Below are 24,507 nucleotides of genomic sequence, written 5' to 3'. Positions count from 1 at the left end.
ACTGTTTGGCTATGGATTCAGATACACCTGTGTTTGTCTCATAAATTTCTCACTTATTACACATCTGACTATGCACAATTTTCTGTTTCATTTTCTTATGAGGCGAAGCAAAGATAGCAACTAGTCACATAGTCAGGTGTGAAGAGTGTAGTCAAGTGAGATACTCCAGGTAGCGCTCTTAGTACAGTACCTGATACACTGCATATGCTCAATGATTAAATATATTTTGATTGTTATTCTTTTTAGCTGTATGTTACTGGCTAATCCTTACTTGGCTCCATTTCTGTGTGGCATGAACCTCTGTGTATGAAGAGTTGAAATGTGATGATATTTAAAAAAATCTCCTTAAGTTATCATTTCAGTAATAATTCCTATTTTTTCTCCATTATCACATTCTAATATTCACCCTACCTTCAAAAGTATGAGAAGAAGCATGTTTCCACAAAGGTATATCGACCAAGCCTTGGACTTTTTATAAATGAAGCAATGGGAATACCTGTGGCATTGCTTGAAATAAGTAATTTTTACAAGTAAGAATGGGAATGCCACTCCAAGGGGATTCCCATTCAACAGCAGTTGAAATATGAACATCCCTGTAGGTTGGTCTTACCACTCCATCCTGTGTCTGCAGTTCCAGGGAGACCCCGGCTCGTGATTAACCACACTCAGATGAATACAGCCCTCATTCAGTGGCACCCCCCGGTGGACACATTTGGACCCCTCCAGGGCTACCGTCTAAAATTTGGCCGAAAGGATGTGGAACCGCTTACTACTCTTGAGTTCTCTGAAAAGGAAGATCACTTCACCGCGACAGATATCCACAAAGGAGCATCGTACATCTTCAGGCTCTCGGCCAGAAACAAAGTGGGCTTTGGGGAGGAGATGGTGAAGGAGATTTCTGTACCAGAAGAAGTTCCAACTGGATTCCCTCAAAACCTCCAGTCGGAAGGCACCACGTCAACATCCACCCAGCTGTCCTGGCAGCCGCCGGTCCTGGCCGAGAGAAACGGCGCCATCACCAAGTATACCCTTCTGTATAGGGACATCAACACCCCCCTTCTTCCGGTGGAGCAGCTCATTGTCCCGGCTGACACCACTCTGACACTCAGTGGCTTAAAACCAGATACCACATATGATGTAAAAGTACGTGCTCACACGAGCAAAGGGCCCGGGCCGTATAGTCCCAGTGTCCAGTTCAGGACACTGCCTGTGAATCAAGGTAGGATTTGTCTGCTTACGGCCTTTCTCCTTTAAAGGAATGTCGGTCTTTGGAAATCAGTATTTTGAAGCTATAGATAACTGATCGGCTCATTCATATTCATAGGTTCAGCAAAAGCAAAAAGGTAAGGTATGTAAAACTTAACGTGTTTTGGATGCCTTAGATTTCAGTTAGAGAATGCCAAGCAAGTCTGGCTGACAGCTCCCCAATGTTCCCAGGTAAGGAAAACACAATAGAGTTGACTGAATGGGAGAGAAAGGAGAGATCTTGGTGACAATGAGGTAGTAAAATGAATGCTTTTAACAGGTAGGCAAATCACACTTCTCTGATCAAAGTAGATGGTATCTAGCTAAAGCCTTCTTGTCCATGGAGAAGGACTGGTTGAATGTTTTTAGGAGTAGTTTAAATACACTGTTTTTCCTTTTCCAGCAGTGTTTGCAAAAAATTTTCATGTCAAAGCAGTAATGAAGACTTCGGTGCTGCTCTCTTGGGAAATTCCAGAGAATTATAATTCTGCCATGCCTTTCAAAGTAAGTTGTTTCCTAATGTGTAAGGTATCACAGGTAAACATGGAGGGGGCAGGTCACCCAGGGAAATCACTTAAAAACCACACAGACTGCTTTGATTCAGCCACATGTACTTAACTGTTCTCATTTGTGGCTTTCACATCACAGACCAAGCCTGGTTCTTGGCCAATGTGACCTTTGCCCTCTTGGGAGGAGGCAGAAGCTTAAACCTAGGGCCTGCATTCCTTGTGGGTAACCAAGCACTTCCAAGTTGAACTTTTTACATCTAAACTAGTGCTTTTGATTTTTTCATCAGAAAATGAAATTTACATGGTTTCTACCTATTTATAATGCAGCATCCTGGGATTTGGCAACCCACTCCAGTATTCTTGCCTGGAGAATCCCATGGATGGAGGAGCCTGGTGGGCTACAGTCCACAGGGTCGCAAAGAGTTGGACATGACTGAGTGACTTAACTTTCAGTGCTTTTGATTTTTCATCAGAAAATGAAGTTTACATGGTTTCTACCTATTATAATGCAGCATCCTGGGATTTAAGTAATCTGTTTATTGGCCTGAATTCTTTGCATATTTTAAACTTTAGTTTGCCATAGAGAGATACTGAAAAGTGTTAGCAAGAAGTACAAGTCTGTGAAATAGAGAATAGAGAAGCATCTATAAAATTAAAAAAAGATATTTGGGAACAAGATTGGAAGTGTTTGGAAAAAAGTGGTGTGCATGATGCATTGAAAACTTAAGAGCATTTCTGCATATATTCCCTTAAGATCACAGACAATTGACAGACCAAATATTGAGAGGTTATTGCACATTTGCGTATTTTTGATAGACTTATAAACCTTATACTAATATACAATAAGGAAAAAAAAGGAAAATCAATGCCACCTCTAGAATTTTGGGAGCGCTTATAGGCTTATGAAATGCCCCAAATTAAAAATGACACATATGTATTTTCCGTAAGCAGGTACACATTACTTTAGAAAACATTCCTTACCTAACCGATAACCAAATCTTTCTGATTGGTTGTCTCTTTCTAGATTCTTTATGATGATGGGAAAATGGTAGAAGAAGTGGATGGCCGAGCAACCCAGAAGTTAATTGTCAACCTGAAGCCTGAGAAGTCATACTCATTTGTGCTGACAAATCGTGGCAACAGTGCTGGGGGGCTGCAGCATAGGGTAACTGCTCAGACTGCACCCGATGTTCTGCGCACCAAGCCCGCCTTCATCGGGAAGACTAACTTGGATGGCATGATTACCGTGCAACTGCCCGAAGTACCTGCAAATGAGAACATAAAGTGAGTTGACTGAAGGTTAGGGCTGAACCATAGAAATGCATGTAAGCAAGAAAAAAAAGGTTAAATCTTGGTATTATGTGGTTATAAAAGAATGTGTAGAATATATTGCTGTATATAGAGTGAAAGAGGCTTTCGCATAGGCTCACAGTTTTGTTATTCATGTTCTGTTGCATTTTCTAGCGTTCATTTTGACACAGATTCTCATTAATGTTGCATTAATGAGAGTGTTTTATGAAGTGGAAATTAAATCCAGTCAATTAAGTAGTTTGTTGGTTTTATATAGCTAGTTGATGGTAGCCAGTAGAGGAAAATAAGCATTTTCACCAAAGTGTATTAAGTATGAGTATTGTGGTAAACCCTGGAAAACAAAAGAGGATACAGAGGAACAGAAAGATGTAATACATGCTAGTGATAGAGTCTGGGTCAAGAAAGTTTCTGAATTTGATCTTGATGGACAAATAAGAGGTGTACAAAAAGTCAGAGGGTGGAAATTGTACACAAAGGCTCATGAGTACAGGAAGCAAGCGATTCTGTAAGCAGGAGCTGAGAGAGCCAGGGCAAGAGTGGTGAGAGAGGTAGGTGTGCAAGAGCCAAGTCGTGCTCAGAAGTGGGGACCGTATCCTCTAGACCAGAGGTCCCCAGCCTCCAGAATCTAAGGCTTGATGAAATGAGATGGAGCTGATATAATAATAAGAGAAATAAAGTACACAATACATGTAATGTGCTTGAATCATCCTGAAAGTATCCCCCAACCCCTGGTTCATGGAAAAAGTGTCTTCCATAAAACCATTCTCTGGTGCCAAGAAGGTTAGAGACTACTACTGTAGACAGTGAAAATCCATTAAAGGATTTTATACAGCAGAGTGACAGTAGATCGTCTGTGTATAATAAAACCCAAGTTTCCTTTATTACCATTTTAGGAAATATTTATTGTGTGTCTGCTGCATGTTAGAAACTATGCTCCCAGCTTGGGATAAGACTAAACCCTTTGTCATTTCTTCTATTCCACACGATCAAGTTTGGAGGGAACTTGCTGTGAAAGGTTTGAAGGTCAAGCAGAGGCATTTATACATAGTTTATGGATGGTTGGAGCCTTTATATTTAGTAGCAATCTGGTGACATAATTTAGGACAGTTCTTAGGGAAGGTGGCTCCTGAAGGCATGTCAGAGGACTGGACACCACAGAGAAAAGTTCTGGGCAGTCACTGTGCAGGTAGTTGCTGCTGTTGTTGCTGTTTGGTCGCTAAGTCATGTCCGACTCTTTATGACTCTGTGGACGGCCGCGCACCAGGCTTCCCTGTCCTTAACCATCTCTCAGAGCTTGCTCAGACTCGTGTCCATTGAGTCAGTGATGCCATCTAACCATCTCATCAAGGCCGCCCCCTCTGTCGTGCGGTTAGTTAATTCTAGACAAATAAGATTCTGAAATGAGATGGTGATGCTAGAAAGGGGATGTAGAGGCAGACAGAGGGAGCAGGAAATGGCAAAGGTCTTCATGGAGCAATCAAGGGAGGGGAAAATGTCATAGATGGCCCCGAGGTTTGAGCTTGGATAATGAAATAAATGGTGCTGCCATTCATCCTGAAGGATGAGAGATCAGGAGAAAGTTAATGACTTTAAGTCTGTGTACATTTTACATGAAGTAAAAGTGAAATCAGTCTCCATTTTTATCAGTCTCCATTTTGTCCATTAATTCTTTTTCTGTCATTCATAAAAATAGAAACAAGAACAGACTCTTACTGTGATTTTTATTCCGGCAAAATTTCATATGAAAATGAGATTATTTAGGTGTTTAAATAGTCTGTGAATATTACTTGATCTATTACCCTAGAGACAGACAGACCACGTTGCACTGATTCAGTGGAGATGAGGCTTTCTCGTGGCTCTACACAGGGTAGTTAATTGGGGCATTTGGACAAGTAGAGAGTCGAGTGGAGTGGAGTCCTGTGATACCAAAAATTAGATAGATGAGGGAGGCCATGGGAGGAGCTCCCAAATCCAGTTTATTAGTTCAGGGAAGAAGTCCCAAAGAAAGCAACATCTAAGCTGAGGCTTAAAAAATGACAAGAAGGTGGTCTGGGAGGTTAGAGCGGGGAAGGCACTGTTTCAAGCAGAGGACAGTACATGTAATATTTCACAAACAATAGGAAGACTAGCACTTGTTACGTATCCACATCTTACCCATCCATGAGACTTTTCAGCTGACATCCAGCAAACATATATTCTAGACATACCATATTGCCAGCACTAGGTCTTAGAATAGAAAGATGATTGAGATAAAACCCTACCTTACAGTGGGAGAACAGATACAGGGAATAGATGATTAGAATATAGTGGAGCAATACTGCCAGGTACTGTGGAAACAGAAATACAGAATTCTAACCCAACTTGGATGTCAAGAGAGAGATCCAGAAGGAGCTGATATGTAATGAGTCTTGAACAATGAGAAAGATTTAGAGAAGGTGAAATAGTTGCAAACAATAAAAGAACTATAAACAATGGGCTATAAATTCAGTCTATTAAAAATATGTACTGTTCATGGGAAATAGATGGGGAAACAGTGGCTGACTTTATTTTTGGGGGCTCCAGAATCACTGCAGATGGTGATTGCAGCCATGAAATTAAAAGATGCTTACTCCTTGGAAGGAAAGTTATGACCAACCTAGATAGCATATTAAAAAGCAGAGACATTACTTTGCCAACAAAGGGTCATCTAGTCAAGGCTCTGGTTTTTTCCAGTGGTCATGTATGGATGTGAGATTTGGACAGTGAAGAAAACTGAGCGCTGAAGAATTAATGCTTTTGAACTGTGGTGTTGGAGAAGACTCTTGAGAGTCCCTTGGACTGCAAGGAGATCCAACCAGTCCATCCTAAAGGAGATCAGTCCTGGGTGTTCATTGGAAGGACTGATGCTAAAGCTGAAACTCAAATACTTTGGCCACCTCATGCAAAGAGTTGACTCATTGGAAAAGACCCTGATACTGGGAGGGATTGGGGGCAGGAAGAGAGGATGAGATGGCTGGATGGCATCACCAACTTGATGGACAGGGTTTGGGTAGACTCTGGGAGTTGGTGATGGACAGGGAGGCCTGGCGTGCTGCGACTCATGGGATCACAAAGAGTCGGACACGACTGAGAGGCTGAACTGAACTGAACTGATTCAGGGAAAGAGTAGATGAAAAGTGAAAATAGTATCATATAGAATATGGTTTTAACTATTAAATGCCTAATTTTTCTTTATATATTTAAAAAACTCTCAATGCCTATTTGCCAGATTAACTTGGTAGTATGTCTTAGACATCACTGGAATGACATTTTAGTCCATGGTAACAGATTTCTCTTTCATTTTCCAATTTCTGAGTAAGTTTATACTACAAAATAGAGTTTCTCTCTTAGTATTTTTCTTTAGATAGTTCAGTTTTTCTTTCTGTTTTATTTATGTACTTACTCTTTGTAACAGTTGAAATGGGACTCAGGAAAAGGGATTAAAACCTTTGATAACAAAAATGAGAGACTATTACAGATCAGAAAAAGAAAGCAGACCATTATGGGAAAAAAAAATATGCTCTAGAAATTCCCATAAATATATTCTAAACACTGGGGAAAAAAACAAGAGGAAAAGACAAAACTGAGGAAAGGTGTAAGAACCATGGGAAATGGAAAGCAAATAGTTAGCAAAAAACTTTAGATAATTCCTATTCATTATATTTCCTAAAGGAGCAATAGCGTAAAGTTACCCATCCAGTCCTCTAGGTTGGTTCATGTGGCATCATCAGATATGACAAAAAGCTGTGTGCCAGGCTGTGCCACTTGCAGTCATTGGCAAATTAAGAAATTAGAATGGAGGTTTCTGTTAAATATTATACAGGAAAAATGAGGGAGGAGAACAGAATTGATTCCAGAGCTCTGGAGCGGGTTGCTAATTTGGATTTATGTAGAAGCTAACTACAAAAATGAGTCCAATTTGTTTTTCTATCAAAATACAATTTCGATTATTGAAAGGCTGTTTTGTTTTATCAACAGAAACTGTGCTTTCCTTGTTTCTGGCCCAGAAAACTGAAAGATCTTAATCCCCAGACCCGAACTCCTCACCATCTAAACACAAATCTGTCTCTTGTAAACGTAATGCAAGTAGAGCTCCATGCTTCTGGGATTTCCCACTTGGTTTTTGTGTGGAGAAGCTGGGCACTCCTTTAGGGAAAGGCCAGATTTCTTGTGGAACAGTCACGGGGGTACTGCGGGCTCCAGTATTAGGAATTCTGTGGGACTTCAGCCTTCTACTTGAATACACTAAGGGGGACAGAATGCTGGTCAGAAACGTGAGCGATGCCGCCACCCTGGAGTAGCTCCTTGTGGTGACAGAGGGGGCTTCTCTGACCGTATGGAGCAGGACTTGACTCTGGTTGGTTAAAGAAAAAGAAAGAAAGAAAAAAAGCACCACACAGATTGTCCTCAGAGAAAAAAGCTGCCAGGAAAAGCTGCCAGAAACTCAATGTAAATTAACTCCATAGCAACAATTTCATGTTTATGAAAAATAAAAATGAAAAATAAGAGCATTTGATAAAATTTCACATTTCTTTCATCTTACTGATTTGGCTTTCAGATTGTCTTTCTTTACAAAAATAAAAAGTAGACATTCTTAGAAGCAAAATGGATTCATGACACATGGAGCCACTAGTAGCAGCTCAGTGTTTTAATTTACAAGCTATTTAGTATTTAATTGATTAATCATATTTTTGTTATTGACATGCTAAAGGCTTAAATACTATAGCACTTTACAGTTTACTGAATGTATTACATCATTCGACTTAAGCTTCCCACCTATGAGGTAGGTGTTCTCCCCTTTTACAGGTGAGTAAGGTGAGGCTCAGAGACACTTAAGTGGCCCAGGCAAGATCAGAGTTGCTGCTGCTAATAGTTAATAAGGACAGAGAACTTCCTAGGTATTCTTCAAAGTACACTGCACACAGTGACTGCTATAATCTTCACACCAAGGGCCCTCTTCATTTTACAGCTGAGGAAGCTATAAGGTAGTATACTGTTGAGCTGGCTAAAAAGTTTAGGCTTTTCTGTAAGCTCTTACGGAAAAACTCAAACAAATTTTTTAGCCAACCCAATGATTTGCCCTGGCAACACAATAGCAGAGAGTAAAGATTTGAGATTAGGCAATCTGGCTCCAGAGTCTACATGTTGAACCATAACTGTGCCTCTGTGACCATAAAATGTATTGACCAAACTAGGACATTTTTTCCTAGGACCATCATAAATGTGTAAGAACCCCATGACAATTAAGCATCAATAGGATGGCCCCAGACACATCTCAGAGTCAAGAGGGATCAGTTACATGCTCAGCCACAGATTTTAGAAAAATATGTTAAATGTGGAACACTAAAATTGGTAGGTTGTCATGCAAATTTAGAGGAGAGATAAAGAAGCTACCCACAGGTCAGTACTATCATCTGCCATTTTATAATTGACGAAAATGGAACCTAAGGCAATTAATAACTTGTCTGGCAACACATAGCTTAAAAGATTAGAGACCTTAATTTAAGCACAGAAACTGGAAAGATCATTCAGACAGCTTTGGTTTTTCTGTGGTTAATTAATTTGAGTTAAACAATATATATATATAAACAAATGACCATAGCAAAATATATATATATATATGTAAATCAAAAAATTCTGCAAGGCATGACATTCATCATTAAACTGTGAGACAAATTTTGACCTTCCAGTTAAATGAGTTCAAGAATGCTAATATGGACTGTTCATAGAAAAAGCTTTCCTCAATTTGAAGTGGGACTTCTACAAAGACCGGGGCTCACCTTCCCATATAATTATATGGAGCTGGGCCCCTTGATAATAACATATTAAATAAAATTAGTAAAACTTTACTTAGTATAATTAAAATTCTGAAGGTTAGATTTAACTTACCTAATTAAATCTAATATACTGGGAAAACACAGCTTGCTTTATAAGTAGTCCAGGGCTTTCTCAGATATATTGATTCTCAAGTTATTTATTTTTCTATTAGCTTAATAGTTAAGGTCTATATTGGAAAGAGTATTTGAAGGCTAAACTCCAAGCTTGAGTTAGTTAGACAGGCGAAATGTTTTTTTTTTTTTTTTTTTTCCCATTTATTTTTATTAGTTGGAGGCTAATTACTTTACAGTATTGTAGTGGTTTTTGCCATACATTGACATGAATCAGCCATGGATTTACATGTATTCCCCATCCCGATCCCCCCTCCCACCTCCCTCTCCATCCCATCCCTCTGGGTCTTCCCAGTGCACCAGCCCTGAGCACTTGTCTCATGCATCCAACCTGGGCTGGTGATCTGTTTCACCCTTGATAGTATACTTGTTTCAATGTTATTCTCTCAGAACATCCTACCCTCGCCTTCTCCCACAGAGTCCAAAAGTCTGTTCTGTACATCTGTGTCTCTTTTTCTGTTTTGCATATAGGGTTATCATTGCCATCTTTCTAAATTCCATATATATGTGTTAGTATACTGTAATGGTCTTTATCTTTCTGGCTTACTTCACTCTGTATAATGGGCTCCAGTTTCATCCACCTCGTTAGAACTGATTCAAATGAATTCTTTTTAATGGCTGAATAATATTCCATGGTGTATGTACCACAGCTTCCTTATCCATTCGTCTGCTGATAGGCATCTAGGTTGCTTCCATGTCCTGGCTATTATAAACAGTGCTGCGATGAACATTGGGGTGCACGTGTCTCTTTCAGATCTGGTTTCCTCAGTGTGTATGCCCAGAAGTGGCATTGCTGGGTCATATGGAAGTTCTATTTCCAGTTTTTTAAGGAATCTCCACACTGTTCTCCATAGCGGCTGTACTAGTTTGCATTCCCACCAACAGTGTAAGAGGGTTCCCTTTTCTCCACACCCTCTCCAGCATTTATTGCTTGTAGACTTTTGGATAGCAGTATCCTGACTGGCATGTAATGGTACCTCATTGTGGTTTTGATTTGCATTTCTCTGATAATGAGTGATGTTGAGCATTTTTTCATGTGTTTGTTAGCCATCTGTATGTCTTCTTTGGAGAAATGTCTGTTTAGTTCTTTGGCCCATTTTTTGATTGGGTCATTTGTTTTTCTGGAATTGAGCTGCAGGAGTTGCTTGTATATTTTTGAGATTAATCTTTTGTCTGTTGCTTCATTTGCTGTTATTTTCTCCCAATCTGAGTGCTGTCTTTTCACCTTGCTTATAGTTTCCTTTGTTGTGCAAAAGTTTTTAAGTTTCATTAGGTCCCATTTATTTATTTTTGCTTTTATTTCCAATATTCTGGGAGGTGGGTCATAGAGGATCCTGCTGTGATTTATGTTGGAGAGTGTTTTGCCTATGTTCTCCTCTAGGAGTTTTATAGTTTCTGGTCTTACATTTAGATTTTTAACCCATTTTAAGTGTTTTCATTATTGTTGATGTGTTAGTGACTCAATTGTGTCTGACTCTGCGACCGAATGGACTGTAGCCCACCAGTCTCCTCTGTCCATGGAATTCTCCAGGCAAGAGTACTGGAGTGGGTTGCCATTTCCTTCTCCAATATAAAGCTGATCTATGTCCAAAAGCAATTTTTTTTTTTAAATTTAGAGCAGGTTCTTTGAGTTCATATGATTTTGTTGTTACACACTTGTCCCTACAAGTTAGTTCCTCATTTTACTCTTCCTATCAGTTATCTTACTTTCCTTAATATCCTGTGAGATTATAAGTAGGGTCATAACTTTGCTGAATCAAAAAGAACCTTTGCAGTAAGGAGTTATGTATTTTACAGATTCTGTTCATGTATGTTGTTGCTGGTTTGGAGAAAGAAGCAGCTTGATGAGGTTTCAGGTTGGAAAATCCTAGTGCAAGAGAAGAGTTCTAAAGTGTTTTTGACGGCCCTGATCTAGGAGAGGCATAAATCCCCAAGAATTACCTGCTTCACCCATTTCTACTTTTCATTGAAGAATGTGATAAAATGGATGGCAAAAAGGGAACATATGTATATCTGTTTTAGGAATGCATTTTGAAAAATGCAAATATGTCTTAAACATAGAAGAAAATTATCAACAAAAAAATGGTCCCTTAAAGACCATATAGTTGGGATGATTGATCTAATCAGAGGTCAGGAAAGGTTTCAATCTGGCAATAAAAAATGAGTTGCTATTTGAGAAAAGAGAAGAGTTAACTTGAAATTTGTTGGGAGTGACAGAAGAAGGTTCTAGGCAGATGGTACAAAGTAAATTCAAGAAACTAAAAGCCCAGCAGGGTATAGCTCACAGGACAGAGAGAGATAAATTCCAGGATCCATTGAAAAGTTCTTTAAGATGGAAATGTTACAGTTAATTTTCTGTTGTAAAATGAAAATTTCAGAGATTGGACTAAAGGAGGTTAAATTCAATGGAAAGAGAGATTTAGGAGTAATCCAAGCATGAGACAGAGGAATAAAGCTGAAGCAGTGGGAATAGTGAGGAGGAGAAGTGAATGGACTATAGATAGATGGGAAGTAGTAGGGTTTGGTGGTAACTTGGGTATGAGAGAGGGAGAGAGTTAACACAGATTGTCAGTGATAACACCTAGGTTTACAGCATGCACTAAAATGGATCATGGTGCCATATTGAAAGAGGATTTATTTTGGAGCCATATTTTTTGTTGTTGTTTTATTTTAATCACAGTAAATTTGAGGTACTTTTGTGACATAGAAATGGAAATATAAAGCTGGAATGTGAGACACTTGTGAAGTTCAGACGAGCAGTCTTGTTTGAAGATATGAATCTGTAAATCATCTGCATTGAGGGGATAACTAATTCCCTGAGCCGGAATGAGATCACATGGCAAGAAATGAGGAAGGAAAGAGAAACCGATGGCCAGATCCTTGAGGAACTCCACCCTTATTGAAAAGCTGGGTAGCAGATAATAAATCCTGCTAAAGACATAAGGTTAACATGGTGAGAGATCTTAGTAGAAAACAAGGAGAGTTGGATACAGAGGAAGGACAGAAAATGTTTCCTGTAGGATCTTATGAATACTCAGATCAAGTAAGAGAGTCCAAAACTCTCCTTGTGATGTAAGCTCGAGGACCCTGGTGAGGGTGGTGAGGGGGCAGATGTGGCAGAAGCTAGCGCACAGTTGACTGGGGAGTGAGTGGAAGGTCAAGTCCTGGAGGACAGCAAGGACACACAGCTCTTCTCAGTCCTGGGGCAGCAAGAGGTGGGAGAGAGTGATGACTGGAGCAGGATATGGTTTGTCTGGTCCTTCCAGTGGTTGAAAGCGAATGGATAGAATCCAGTGAGGATGGAGATATTCAGATATATGGGAAACTAGAACCAGTCCATCCTAAAGGAAATCAACCCTGAGTATCATTGGAAGGACTGATGCTGAAGCTGAAGCTCCAATACTTTGGCCACCTGATGCGAAGAGCCGACTCGCTGGAAAAGACCCCGATCCTGGGAAAGATTGAAGGAAGGAGCAGAAGGGAGCAACAGAGGATGAGATAGCTGGATGCCATTCACTGACTCAGTGGACATGAGTTTGAGCAAACTCCAGGAGATAGTGAAGGACAGGGATGCCTGGCATGCTGCAGTCCATGGAGTTGCAAAGAATCAGGCACAACTTAGCGACTAATCGACAATAGCAAGGAGTATGGTGTATGGTCAGCATCCTAAGAGTAATATGTGGGACCCAAGAAAAAGTAACTGACCTTGAAAAGTGAAGCCAGCCCTTCTACTGTACCAACGAGAAAGACTACAGTTTGCAACTAGATATAGGTGGGCTTGTAGGAGACAGAGGGGGAGGGAATTCTTGTCTAAAATTTTTAATTTTTTTTTTTATTCTCTCTGTATATAATACATAAAGCCAACTTGTAGCAGAGAGGCTTGAGCATCCAGGATTTGAGGCCAGGAAAGAAAGTTTGAGAAACTTTCTGTGAATATTGAAACTGGGTAAGTGGTGGTCTTATTGACAGGCAGCGTTGAACTTCTATTTGAGTTTGCTGAATATGAACTTGCAGCATCATTCTACCCTGTTCATTTTTTTTTCAAACTGTATTCCACTCCTTGTGTTCAGGCACAGAGAAAGGCAATGATAGATTTCAGCTAAGGTGGAGTGGAGGGTGTGGGTTTTGGAACAAAAGAGTTCAGGGAATTTTGAATCTTGGGTGGTTCATGGGCCAGCCCTCTGAAGATTAAATCGCCCAAAATGATGGCAGAGTTTGGGAAGAAAAAAAAAAAAAGACCATCAACCCAGGGTGGGTAGGTGGAGAAACTTCCACATAAGGAAGATTCTGAAGAAGTTGATAGATGGTAAAGATCTGTAAGAGAAGACCATAACATAGCTGAATTGTATAATCTTCCAAGAGAAGGGGCTGTGTTTTATGGGGGTGTGGGGGAGGGGTGGCTTCCTAGGTGGTGAAGAGGTAAGGACTCCACCTGCCAAGCAGGAGATGCAAGAGATACAGATCCAGTCCCCGGGTCGGGAAGATCCCCTGGAGTAGGAAGTGGCAACCCACTCCAGTATTTCTGCCTGGAAAATCCCATGAACAGAGGAGCCTGGCAGGCTACTACAGTCCCTGTTGTTTCAAAAAGTCAGACAAGACTGAGCATGCACACACACATGCATGCGCATTGTATTTTTTAGCAAAAGGGTGGAGGGAAAGAAACCGCAAGCCCTAAACGTGAGGGTCACGGCCGAGAGGGAGGGGTAACTTGACCTGCCACTGCTGCTGAAGTCTGCAATGGAAGCAGTATCCTGCGGGGACAGTTAAGCTTCAGGAAAGGCAAATGGGTGGTGGTTTACGAAATTGTAATTGCTGAGAATACAATTGAAATGCATGGACGTAGACCCAGGAGTTCCAAATTCCCACCTCCTCATTTCTTCAGGAGGTGAGAGCTACTTTGAAGCAGGTTCTACTTTGCCTGCCCTAGTTGAATGCTTTAGAGATCTTGGAGAGAAAAGGTTATGGATATCTGGCCACACTGTTAATTAATTGTTATGGGGGAGGCTGTTCAATTCTTATCTGAGCCACAAATGACATGGGTAGTCGAGGAGTGCAGCAGAAGAAAGAATGAATTCTTTTTTCATGTACAAGAATGGCAACTCAGAGTATGAAAGCAGAAGCAAAATTAATAGAATTCATCAGCTTAACCTGGATTTAGAAGATTCTGAAGGAAAACAATGGGAACTCCCTGATCATGTGCAGTATCATCGCTTTAGGGAAAGAGAATCTGTTCTAACTTTGTGCAATTGGTAGTGAAAAGCAAGAGTTTCCCTGACAAGTGTGTTTATCAAGTCCACCTGCAGTGTCATTTTGTATGCTAGGTTGCAGCCCCTGTCATTCTCTCCATGCTGATTTAACATGATGGACTTGTTTGGCAAATCTTTCAGGTGGTGGGAGGACAGGAAGAGGAGGAAGCTTACTCTGGGTCATAAAATAAAAGAGTGGCCTTGCTCGTATACTCTACTCTTCCTTCTCCTTACCCTCCTTGATCATCACGGTTGTTTGTAGGAAAGAAAATGGATGGCTAAGCGATGTGATTCCATGAGCCTGCTGATGAGTTGTTCAGAGCACTGTGGAGAGAATGCAGCTAGTGCTGTCTGGTTTGACTTCAATTTCTAGGTCAGGGAGAAAATAAAAAAGTTTGATAAGTCCTTTAATCTGCATCTCAGGGAATTTCACTGTGTCCTCCTGTGTCTGCGTTCTCATCCATCTCTCCCACCATGATGGCCAGTACCAGCCAGTAGCAGCTGGCTTCTGTTAAGTACTGTATGATACACACTGTTCTGAGCACTTTGTGTTCATTTATTTTCCCTCAATAAGTCTGATATTATTTACTCACATTTTCAGAATGTGCACCTGAGATTCAGGGATGTTAGATGATCAGCCCAGGATCACACGGCTCATTAGTGGCAGAACCTACATTCTGGGCAAGATGTGTCTCTAGATGCCACATTCTTTACTAAAAACACTCTAGATCTGCACAGCCCAGCAAGCGTAATGAGAGCCACATGTGAAGTATTACACTTCCTAGCAGGTATGGTGAAAAGTTCAAAGAAACAGATGTAATTAATTTTAATTACATATTTTATGAAGCCCAGTATATCCAGAATATTATCATTTAACATGTGACCATTATTAAAAAAATATTGCTATGATATTTTACATTTATTTTTCATACTAAGTTTTTGAAGTCGGTTGTGTTTCATAGAGCACCTGTCAGTTCAGACTAGCCACATTTCAAGTGCTTGATAGCTACTGGAGGCTAGTGGCTACCACACTGGACAGAGTTGCTCTAGACTCTGTTTATGGAAATGGAGTTCTTAATCACACAGGATTTGCTGAGTTTATTACAGATTTTGCTTTAAGAACAATGAAGGCTCCTGTGTGTGTGATTAATCTCTGTAATAGAATGTGACACAAGCTTGATGGAGCCCATCCTTCTCTCATGCCTTTCCTGAGTGCCAGCCTTCTTTTCTAATGGTGTGTGTTCATTTCCACAATAAGTTTCCACAAAATTTATAGTCTAAGAAGTGCTTTATGATACAAAGTAAATGAAACAAAAGCAGACTCTTGCCATAGTTTATACACACACACACATACATGCACACATACACACATACATACACACATACATACATACATACATACATATGGACTTACCCAGTGGCTCAGTGGTAAAGCGTCCGCCTAAAACGCAGCAGATGCGGGTTCAGTCCTTGGGTTGAGAAGACCCCTGGAGAAGGAAATAACAACCCACTCCAGCATTCTTACCTGGGAAATCCCGTAGACAGAGGAGACTGACAGGCTACAGCCCATGGGGTTGGAGAGAGTCAGACACGATTGAGTGACTAAGCACACACATGCGCGCGCGCGCACACGCACACACACACACGTAAATGTTTATATGTAGGTATAATATACAGGTTTATTTCCCCGTGGGCTTCCCTTGTGGCTCAGCTGGTAAAGAATCCGCCTGCAATGGGGGAGACCTGGGTTCGATCCCTGGGTTGGGAAGGTCCCCTGGAGGAGAGAATGGCTACTCACTCCAGTATTTTGGCCTGGAGAATTCCATGGACTGTATAGTCCATGGAGCTGCAGAGTCAGACATGACTGAGTGACTTTCACTTTCACTTGTATCTCCTTACTGTTTTATCTTGAGCAATTATTCAGTCTCCGTGGATTTTATTTATTTGGTCTGTTACCTGTTCTTAAAGTTTTTGTTTTTTTTTTTAAACAAGGCAAAGTGAAATTATGCATTTCCTATAATACATGAATTGTAGGAAGTGATTAATGTGCTGTTATTATACATCTATGTTCAAAGTCTTTGTATAGTAACTACCAAAAATCAGTATGAACAGAGTTCCTGTGAATACAAGAGCAGGGTATATACTATATAGAAGTTACAAAATAATTTTGCAAATAACCTGTATCTGTTTGGGGACAGGTACTGTTATACATAAAGTGAAGTTGACCATTCTCAATGTGAGGACTTGCTTATTAATCTTTTTGTCTCTTCCTGTAAGTGTATTATATTGAAATCTATTTTGAAAGCCTCAGATAGTGACTGTCTCAAAATTTCTGCAGTTCTACCTTAAGATGTGCAATTTGATGGGTAGAAAGCGAGGAGAACCTTTATGCCTTTATATATTTAATAATTGTGAGGTGAAAAGTAATTTTTATGCTTTTATTTTTTCCAAATAAAAAGTACTTATATGGTATATAAACAAAATCACCATCATTGTGCAGGCATTTGAATGATCTTAGAGTAATTTTTCAGGACGGCATGGCAGCCCACTCCAGTATTCTCGCCAGGAGAATCCCCATGGACAGAGGAGCCTGGCAGGCTACAGTCCATGGGACCGCAGAGTCGGACATGACTGAGCGACTAAGCACAGCACAGCACAGAGTAATTTTTATTACACATCTTTTTAAAAAACCCTCCTATAAATTAATGTCATAGGAAATTCCTGGCTCAGCAGCCTGTGGTGGTAGATTTCAATATACCTGCCTTGCATGTGTCCAGCAACAGGGTACTAACAAACTATTTCTATTCTGTTTATGATACCTAATAAAGGGCAGTCAACCATGGTAATACTACCTACAAGATCATTGAAGTTACACATAAATGTCTACCCATGTTGTTTTTAAAATTGAACAAACAGGTGGTTATTTGTCATTGATGGACAAGTCACTCCATATTCATAATTTGCTTTCAGTCTCAATCGTTGGTCTGTGGAAGATTTAAGGATATATCCATCTTCTTTTCCCTCTGAACTAACCTTATTTTTATCTGTCTATTCTCCTGCAGAGGTTACTACATAATAATTGTGCCTTTGAAGAAATCTCGTGGGAAATTTATCAAGCCATGGGAGAGTCCAGATGAAATGGAATTAGATGAGGTAACTGTGTTTTGGGTGGTATCTTTTATTAGTTTCTTAATTTTTAAAATAAATCTCTCCTCTCTGTGGAGACCTTTCAGCATCTGATCTGGGTGGACCAATTCCTACATGGCTGGCTGATCGACTGCCTACTTGAATGGTTCAGTGCTATGGGCGTGTTAACCTCTTGGGATCCCAACAAAGAGCTTTTTCTTTAATTAAAAGACATTAAGCTGCTGTAAAGCTTACAACCTATCTAATCTTTGTTGGCTTTAATATTTTGCCCCTTGCTCCTTGTAAACGTAATGCAGAGGTGTGGAAGGAGAAGTGAATTGTCAGCAAAGACTTAATCACCACCGTTAGGAATTCCAAGGTCCACTTCATTAGTGCAGTAGTAGTTGAGGTTGTTAAAAATGCTAAGTTACAGTTTGCACCAGAGTTCAACACTTGACCTACTATGTATTTTTGACCAATTGCTAACAGAATTGTGCTGATGAGCACATTTTACTTCCTTCTGTATTTTATAGGATTTCAGAATCAAAAATGCATATAACTTTAGGAACAAACAAAACAAATCACAGAATTTTGAGCTGAGCAAGAAATATGATACAAAAGACAAAGGAAACATAAAGTAGTATGATTTTAATTTCTAAAATCTTATAATAATAACAGTAAGTACATTGGTATTGTTTTTGCAAAAAGAACTTGTTTTTGAAAGTTAATACATACAATATAGAACAAGAGTTAATTTTTCGTACTTCCATTTAGATGAGAAAAGTGTGATTGGAAGGGCCAGACCCTCAGAGGGCCACAGCAAATTAATGGCGGGGTTCACATTTTGAAATACCATATAGGAGAGACTTTATGATTTTAATATGATTCTAGTCTGAATCAGTTCAGAAGTCAAATAAATGTCAAAAGCCCCTATTTGGGGAAATATGATACTTTAATGTACTGAATTTATTTACAGCATGTTGTACATCTTATAACTCAACCTGTTATTCTTAGGTATTTTCTCTCCATCAAATTAGTTCATGCAAAGCAAAGCAAAGCAGAAATTCCCTAACTGCATTACAGGGAGATGATGTTGCTTTTGTTCATGTCTGCACTAAGGAGACTATGATTTTGAGAGATAAGGACTGTTAACTTCTTTTGGCAAACATATGTCATCCCTGGAAGTGTGGTTCATCATCACTCATTTCATTTATCTGACTTCAGGTTGATCAAGTTTGGAATAGGAGATGAGTTCAAGGTTAGGACTGTGTTTTATGTCAATGTGTAGTGATTAGATAAGCATTGAAGGAGTGTAAAATGAGGCACGTCTCTATAATGTTGTCAAGTAATTTAGGCTTTATAATTTTAATTTTTTTTTTCTGCTAATATTAAAGGAACGAAATCCTTTTCATGCTGTCAGAGGAGTCTATCTGAAAATGCCAGTTGATGAGCTGTTCTGTAAACAGTTTGAAACAAGTCATGGTTTATTTGCAACTGATCAGTTAACCCTAACATATTCTTTATTTTTTTAATCAGTTCTCAGCTGAAATACAGAATTCAGTTGGAATTGGATTTAAAATGGAAAGGCAACTTATAAAATCTGACTCTTTCTATCTATTGAAAAAAAAGTTTCCAAGGAGTTAAGATCCAAGCCAAAAATGACATCAAATACTTTAAAAAAAAAAAAAAAAAAGCTTTCCTTAGAAGTAGAGCCATTTGATAGTAAGTAATAACAGGCTGATTCTCTTTTATAGCCAGGTTTTAACCTCCGAAATGTACAGCAATTCTAATGGATTAAAGTATAGAGCTATATGACATTGAACTTTCTTGCAATTAAATTCTCTGGGTCTCTGCTGCTCATTCCCATAACAAAGGGTCATTTTAATCATCCCACAAGTTGTGGTGCATTAATCTGTATAATAGTTTGATAAAGAACATTTATTAATTCAAAATTTTGGGGTCAGGATGGGTTCTTTCCCACTTTTGTTACTGATATAATTGAGACCACATTGTAGAATTAATGGTGGAAGAAATAAGATATGCATTGACTGGAAAATGAAAATTATTTCTGATACAAAACTAAAGCCCTTATATATCTTCTGGAATTACCTCCAGTACATCTTGTAACCACTGTGGAGGGGAACAAATGAAAGGAGGCTATGGCCTCACTTTGTGCTTACTCATCCAGTTTCTGATTCCTACGGACAAGTTTTTTTTCTTTTTTTTCCTCCCATGGATAATAAAAGCATTGTAGTAATTTTATCTATAGCTTGGTACTGCCAAGTTTGACAAAGCAGTGTTCCTCTCTTAAATGTATTTGACCAAGTGATTTTTCAGAAAGGCCTATAATTCAAATCACTGAAACCCTATCATCGAATAGAATGGTGGCCTGAGGGAATTTCCACATGTGTGCTTCACAAACAGAGTCACTCTCAGTATTGTCTTCTGAGCTCATTTATCCTTTGTCTGGGGATAATCTTCACATAATAAATTCATAGACTGGAACTCTTAGTTGTCAAGGTCAGACTGGGCAGAGCAGACCTTGATAGTCAAAATGAATTTTGGACAGAATGACTCCTAAAAATGTTAGTTATATTTAATTCAGGGCAAGTCTTGTAATATATCATAAGCTTTTCATCGCATTGTACTTCAAAGGCTTGCTATAAAATAATGTGGTCATTTGTGGTTGTAACTTGAACACACTGGCTCAGTTCATGTCATCTGAGCACACTTGACCCATTTACAGTATCACACAAGAAGCATCCCACAGACATTAGGGCAGCCTGAGGTTCCAGGTTTGACCTTAGGGAATGGCAGCATTGGGCCTAAGGGGGACCAAAACGCTAAAATATTTTAAGGTACTTCCTCTAAGTCTTCTGAAAAAACCCCAGCAAAAGGTACTCACTCATGACAGTGATATGGATGAATTATGACAGTTGCCTACATCTGAAGTATGAATAAAATCAAGGTAGGGTTTGATCAGCGGAGTAGAAGAGGGGACACAGTTGCATAAACAACTGATGGTAAATGTTTCTGATTAACCGACTTCAAAAAGCTTTTCAGCTCATCTGTACTGCATTTGTCCTTCTCAAAGTAATGGCCCATCATCTCCTACGTATCAACAAGAACCTATGTAGTGACTTTTCAAGTATATGTTAAACATTTACATCAGAATTTTAAAAAAATATTTAAAGAATACAGAAAAAAAAGAAAGCAGGCATTTTTCTGTGTTAATGAAAGCAGATACACAAAAATTATATATTTAAGTATAGACTCAGTTAAAACAATTAAGAGTATTAATTTAGCCTAATGTTGCATTTGTGTTTCTTTAACATTGTGCAGCCTCCATGTAAACAAAAATATGGTTGGAAAAAATGTCTTACAAGTAATTTCATTTTACCAATTGAATCCAATATTATTACTTTCTATTGTGCCTCAGTTTCCTCATTTATATAGAGGTAATAATAATCTATTTTATAAAGTTTTTATGAGTAAATAAAATAAGCTATGTTTAGTCTCTTGAGAATGGTACCTGGCACCTAGTAAGTGCTTAACAAATACAATTATTATTGCCATTATCATCATTATTATAAGAAAACCTAAATTTGACAACAGGATCAAAAGATAGTGCTATGTTTCTGGACTAGCTTTATTATAGGCCAGCTGGTCCATAATTGATCAGTCTATCTGAATTTATCATCAGATGGTCCAGTTGTGCTAAAGAAGCCTACTGTGGTTTTCATAAAAGAGCTTACATGTTAAGTAATTTTAATTGTATCAATAAACTCAAATTTAACAGAAAATTTGAGAACATTGTAAATTAAATTGAATAACATGGGCACAAATTATATATATATAACCAAAAGAGTGATTTTTACATTTTTAGGTGATAATTTTGACCAGCTTAGCACATTTACAACTTTGTGTTAGAGACAAGTTTACCATCCAGTTCCTAACAGAAGGTCTTGGTATTTGCCGTGTGTATAGTCTGCAGCTGTTTTTATTACAGAAGCCTGGCCTTCATTGTGTAGGGTCTCAGATACACAGTCTTCTCTACAGAGGTACTAAAATAAATCAGCATTCTTTCAAAAAACAATGAAGTTGCCTCTTATATTCAAAGGCAACTCAAGACTGCTATAAACTTACCCTAAGCCCTATAAAATATCAATATTTAATGGGAGCAGAGAGAACTTGGTCATCATTTTGAAATTGTCATATCATTAACATGATTTTCTCCAAATAGTAACTACAAAAACAATAGAGTATCAAACCATAATTTGTAGGGTTTTTGTTTTTTTTTTTCCGGTTAAAAATACGTGAAGGATTTGTGTGTGTGCATGTTTATGTTTGTTTTATTCTGGGTAATATAATTATTTTTTTCTCTAACCTGCCTTTTTATCACCTAGCTAGATAATTTAACATCTCCAGAGGGCTGTGAGCTCTGAAAAAACTTGCTGTCATGATAAATGCAAGGAATTGTACCCTAAATGGTTAAATCAAGGAGACAAGTCAAGCCAAAAGTTGTTAAATAAGTGACAATGTCTATTTAAAATGTTAATTAAAAATTGGTCATCAGTCTATTTTTTATGTTTATTTGAGGGACTATACGTCATACAAATTATGTCATTATTAACTCTTCAAAATGTTGGTCTTTGACTTTTTCTGAGGTTAGTACTTGTTTAATAAATCACAGTGATAAAGCCTGCATGACAGGCTTTTGTGAATCAAACTGACTTTTTTTCCATAGACAAGTTGTAATGCTTTCTTGTCCTTTGAAAGGATTTCATTAGAATGGACAATGATGTGAGCTACCAGTAAAGGATCTAATTGCCCTCTGTTTATAGCCTGAGCCTTACCCTAACAGCAGGACAGGCATTTGGAAGGCAGACTGAAATTTAGTAATGCTGACACACATGAGAAGTGGACACATTGAATTTGGGTTGTTCCCAGCCCTGAATTAATTTCCCTTATTAAACTGTCATTAAGTTGGGTTATTGTTGTTTACATTTCTTTCTCTGTTTCCCACTTTTTCCCTTTAAGTTGCTTAAAGAGATATCTAGGAAACGCAGAAGCCTCCGTCATGGAAGAGAAGTTGAATTAAAGCCATATATTGCCGCTCATTTTGATGTCCTTCCCACCGAGTTCACCCTGGGGGATGACAAACATTATGGTGGATTTACAAACAAGCAACTCCAAAGTGGTCAAGAATATGTCTTCTTTGTGTTAGCAGTGATGGAACACGCAGAGTCTGTAAGTGAAATGTGGTGGCATCCATATTATTTTTTGTGGTATTCCTAAATACATTTTTCACCAGAATGTGGGGATATGGAGCTACATGCATCCTAATTGTTTCTCATGAGATTTAACTTAAATGTAGTTAACAGGCTGTCTACTCTTTGAATGTTGCTGAGTAATCTGCTTGTGATTTCATTACAGATAAGGCTGTGTCTCTAATCACAGGGCACTTAGGTGGATTTCTAGTTTATGAAGTCCAGATCGATAGTGCATGGTGGTGTTTGTTTCTTGTTTTTTCTTCTTCTAGCATTTGTAACTCAACCCCAGACCCCCACCTTGCCCCAAGTCCCTTCTGACTCTCCCCTGGTAACCCCTAGTTTGTTCTTTATATCTGTGAGTCTGCTTCTGTTGTGTATTCATTAGCTTATTTTACTATTTTAGATTCCACATGTAAGTGATATCATATGCTATTTGTCTTTTTCTTTCTGACTTATTTCACTAAGCATGATTCTTCCTAGGGTCATCCAGGTTGATGAAAATGACATAATTTTTTATGACTGAGTAATATTCCATTGTGTGTGTGTGTGTGTGTGTGTGTGTATAACACTTTCTTTACTCATTCATCTGTAATGATTAGAGACATTGAGCATCCTTTCATGTGACTGTAATCTGTATGTCTTCTTTCAAAACCATGTCTATTCAGGTATTCTGCTCATTTTTAACTGGATTATCTTTTTTATTTTTTTTTAAATACTGAGTTTTATGAGCTGTTTATATTTTGGATGAGGTGAGGTGAGGTAAAAGTCGTTCTGTCGTGTCCAGCTCTTTGGAACCCCATGGGCTGTAGCCTGCCAGGCTCCTCTGTGCATGGAATTCTCCAGGCAAGAATACTGGAGTGGGTTGCTGTTCTCTTCCCCAGGGGATCTTCCCAACCCAGGGATCAAACCCAGGTCTCCCACATTGCAGGCAAATTCTTTACCAGGGAAGCCCTATATTTTGGATACTAAGTAGTTAGCAGTTTTGTCATTTGCAAATATTTTTCTCTTTCAGTAGTTTATCTTGTTTTGTTGATGGATTTCTTTGCTGTGTAAAGTTTAATTAGGTCCTTTTTTTCCTTTTTATTTCTTTTGCCTTAAGAGATTAAACAAAAAAAGATACGATTTATGCATTTCCTGCCCGTCTTCTCTTCTAGGAGTTTTCTGGTTTCAGGTCTTACATTTAGGTCCTTAATCCATTTTAAGATTATTTTGGATATAATAAGGGAGGAAGTAAGTGTGGGAATGTTCTAATCTCATTCTTTTATATGTAGTCTAGCTTTCCTAGCACTACTTATTGAAAAGACTATCTGTTCTCCATTATATAGTCTAACCTCTGTGGTAAAATAGTTTACCATAGGTGCATGGACTTATTTCTTGAGTGTGTTTTCTTTTCCATTGATCTATTGGTCTGTTTTTGTGCCAGTACCATACAATTTTGATTACTACAGCTTTATAATGTAGTCTGAAGTCAGGAAGGATGATTCATCTAGCTTTGTTCTTTTTTTCCTCAGTATCGTTTTGACTTTTCAGAATCTTTTGTGGTTTCATATAAATTTTAGGGTTATTTGTTTTTGGATCTGTGAAAAATGCCATGGGTAACTTGATACAGTTTGCATTAAGTTTATGGATTACCTTCAGTAGTTTGGACATTTTATAATATTAGTTCCTCCAATCCAAGGACAGATGACATCGTCCCAATTCTTTTTATCATTTTTCAAATTCTTTCATCAGTGTTTTATAGTATAGGTCTTCAAAGTATAGGTCTTTCACCTCCTTGGTTAAGTTTATTCCTAGGTTTTATATTCTTTTTGATTCAATTTTAAACAGGATT

At 38.6% G+C, this 24,507-nt stretch overlaps 1 protein-coding gene across 39 annotated transcripts in view; it reads left to right on the top strand.

The window, feature by feature from the left end:
• Positions 1 to 24,507, top strand: part of PTPRD (protein tyrosine phosphatase receptor type D) — a 2,322,816-nt gene that overhangs the window by 2,147,114 nt on the left and 151,195 nt on the right. For 18 of the 39 annotated variants that reach the window (XM_070480470.1, XM_070480471.1, XM_070480505.1 and 15 more), the window contains 5 exons: positions 632 to 1,219; positions 1,649 to 1,749; positions 2,779 to 3,038; positions 17,340 to 17,430; positions 22,444 to 22,653. In XM_070480470.1, coding sequence (XP_070336571.1) covers positions 632 to 1,219; positions 1,649 to 1,749; positions 2,779 to 3,038; positions 17,340 to 17,430; positions 22,444 to 22,653 — 1,250 coding nt within the window. The remainder of the gene's footprint in view (positions 1 to 631; positions 1,220 to 1,648; positions 1,750 to 2,778; positions 3,039 to 17,339; positions 17,431 to 22,443; positions 22,654 to 24,507) is intronic. The other 21 variants (XM_070480504.1, XM_070480503.1, XM_070480490.1 and 18 more) reach the window with 3 other exon arrangements.

Source organism: Odocoileus virginianus, chromosome 18 (genome assembly GCF_023699985.2).
Source record: "Odocoileus virginianus isolate 20LAN1187 ecotype Illinois chromosome 18, Ovbor_1.2, whole genome shotgun sequence".
Lineage (NCBI taxonomy): Eukaryota > Metazoa > Chordata > Mammalia > Artiodactyla > Cervidae > Odocoileus > Odocoileus virginianus.
Note: the sequence above shows the minus strand (reverse complement) of the source record. Positions and strands in the feature narration are given on the sequence as shown.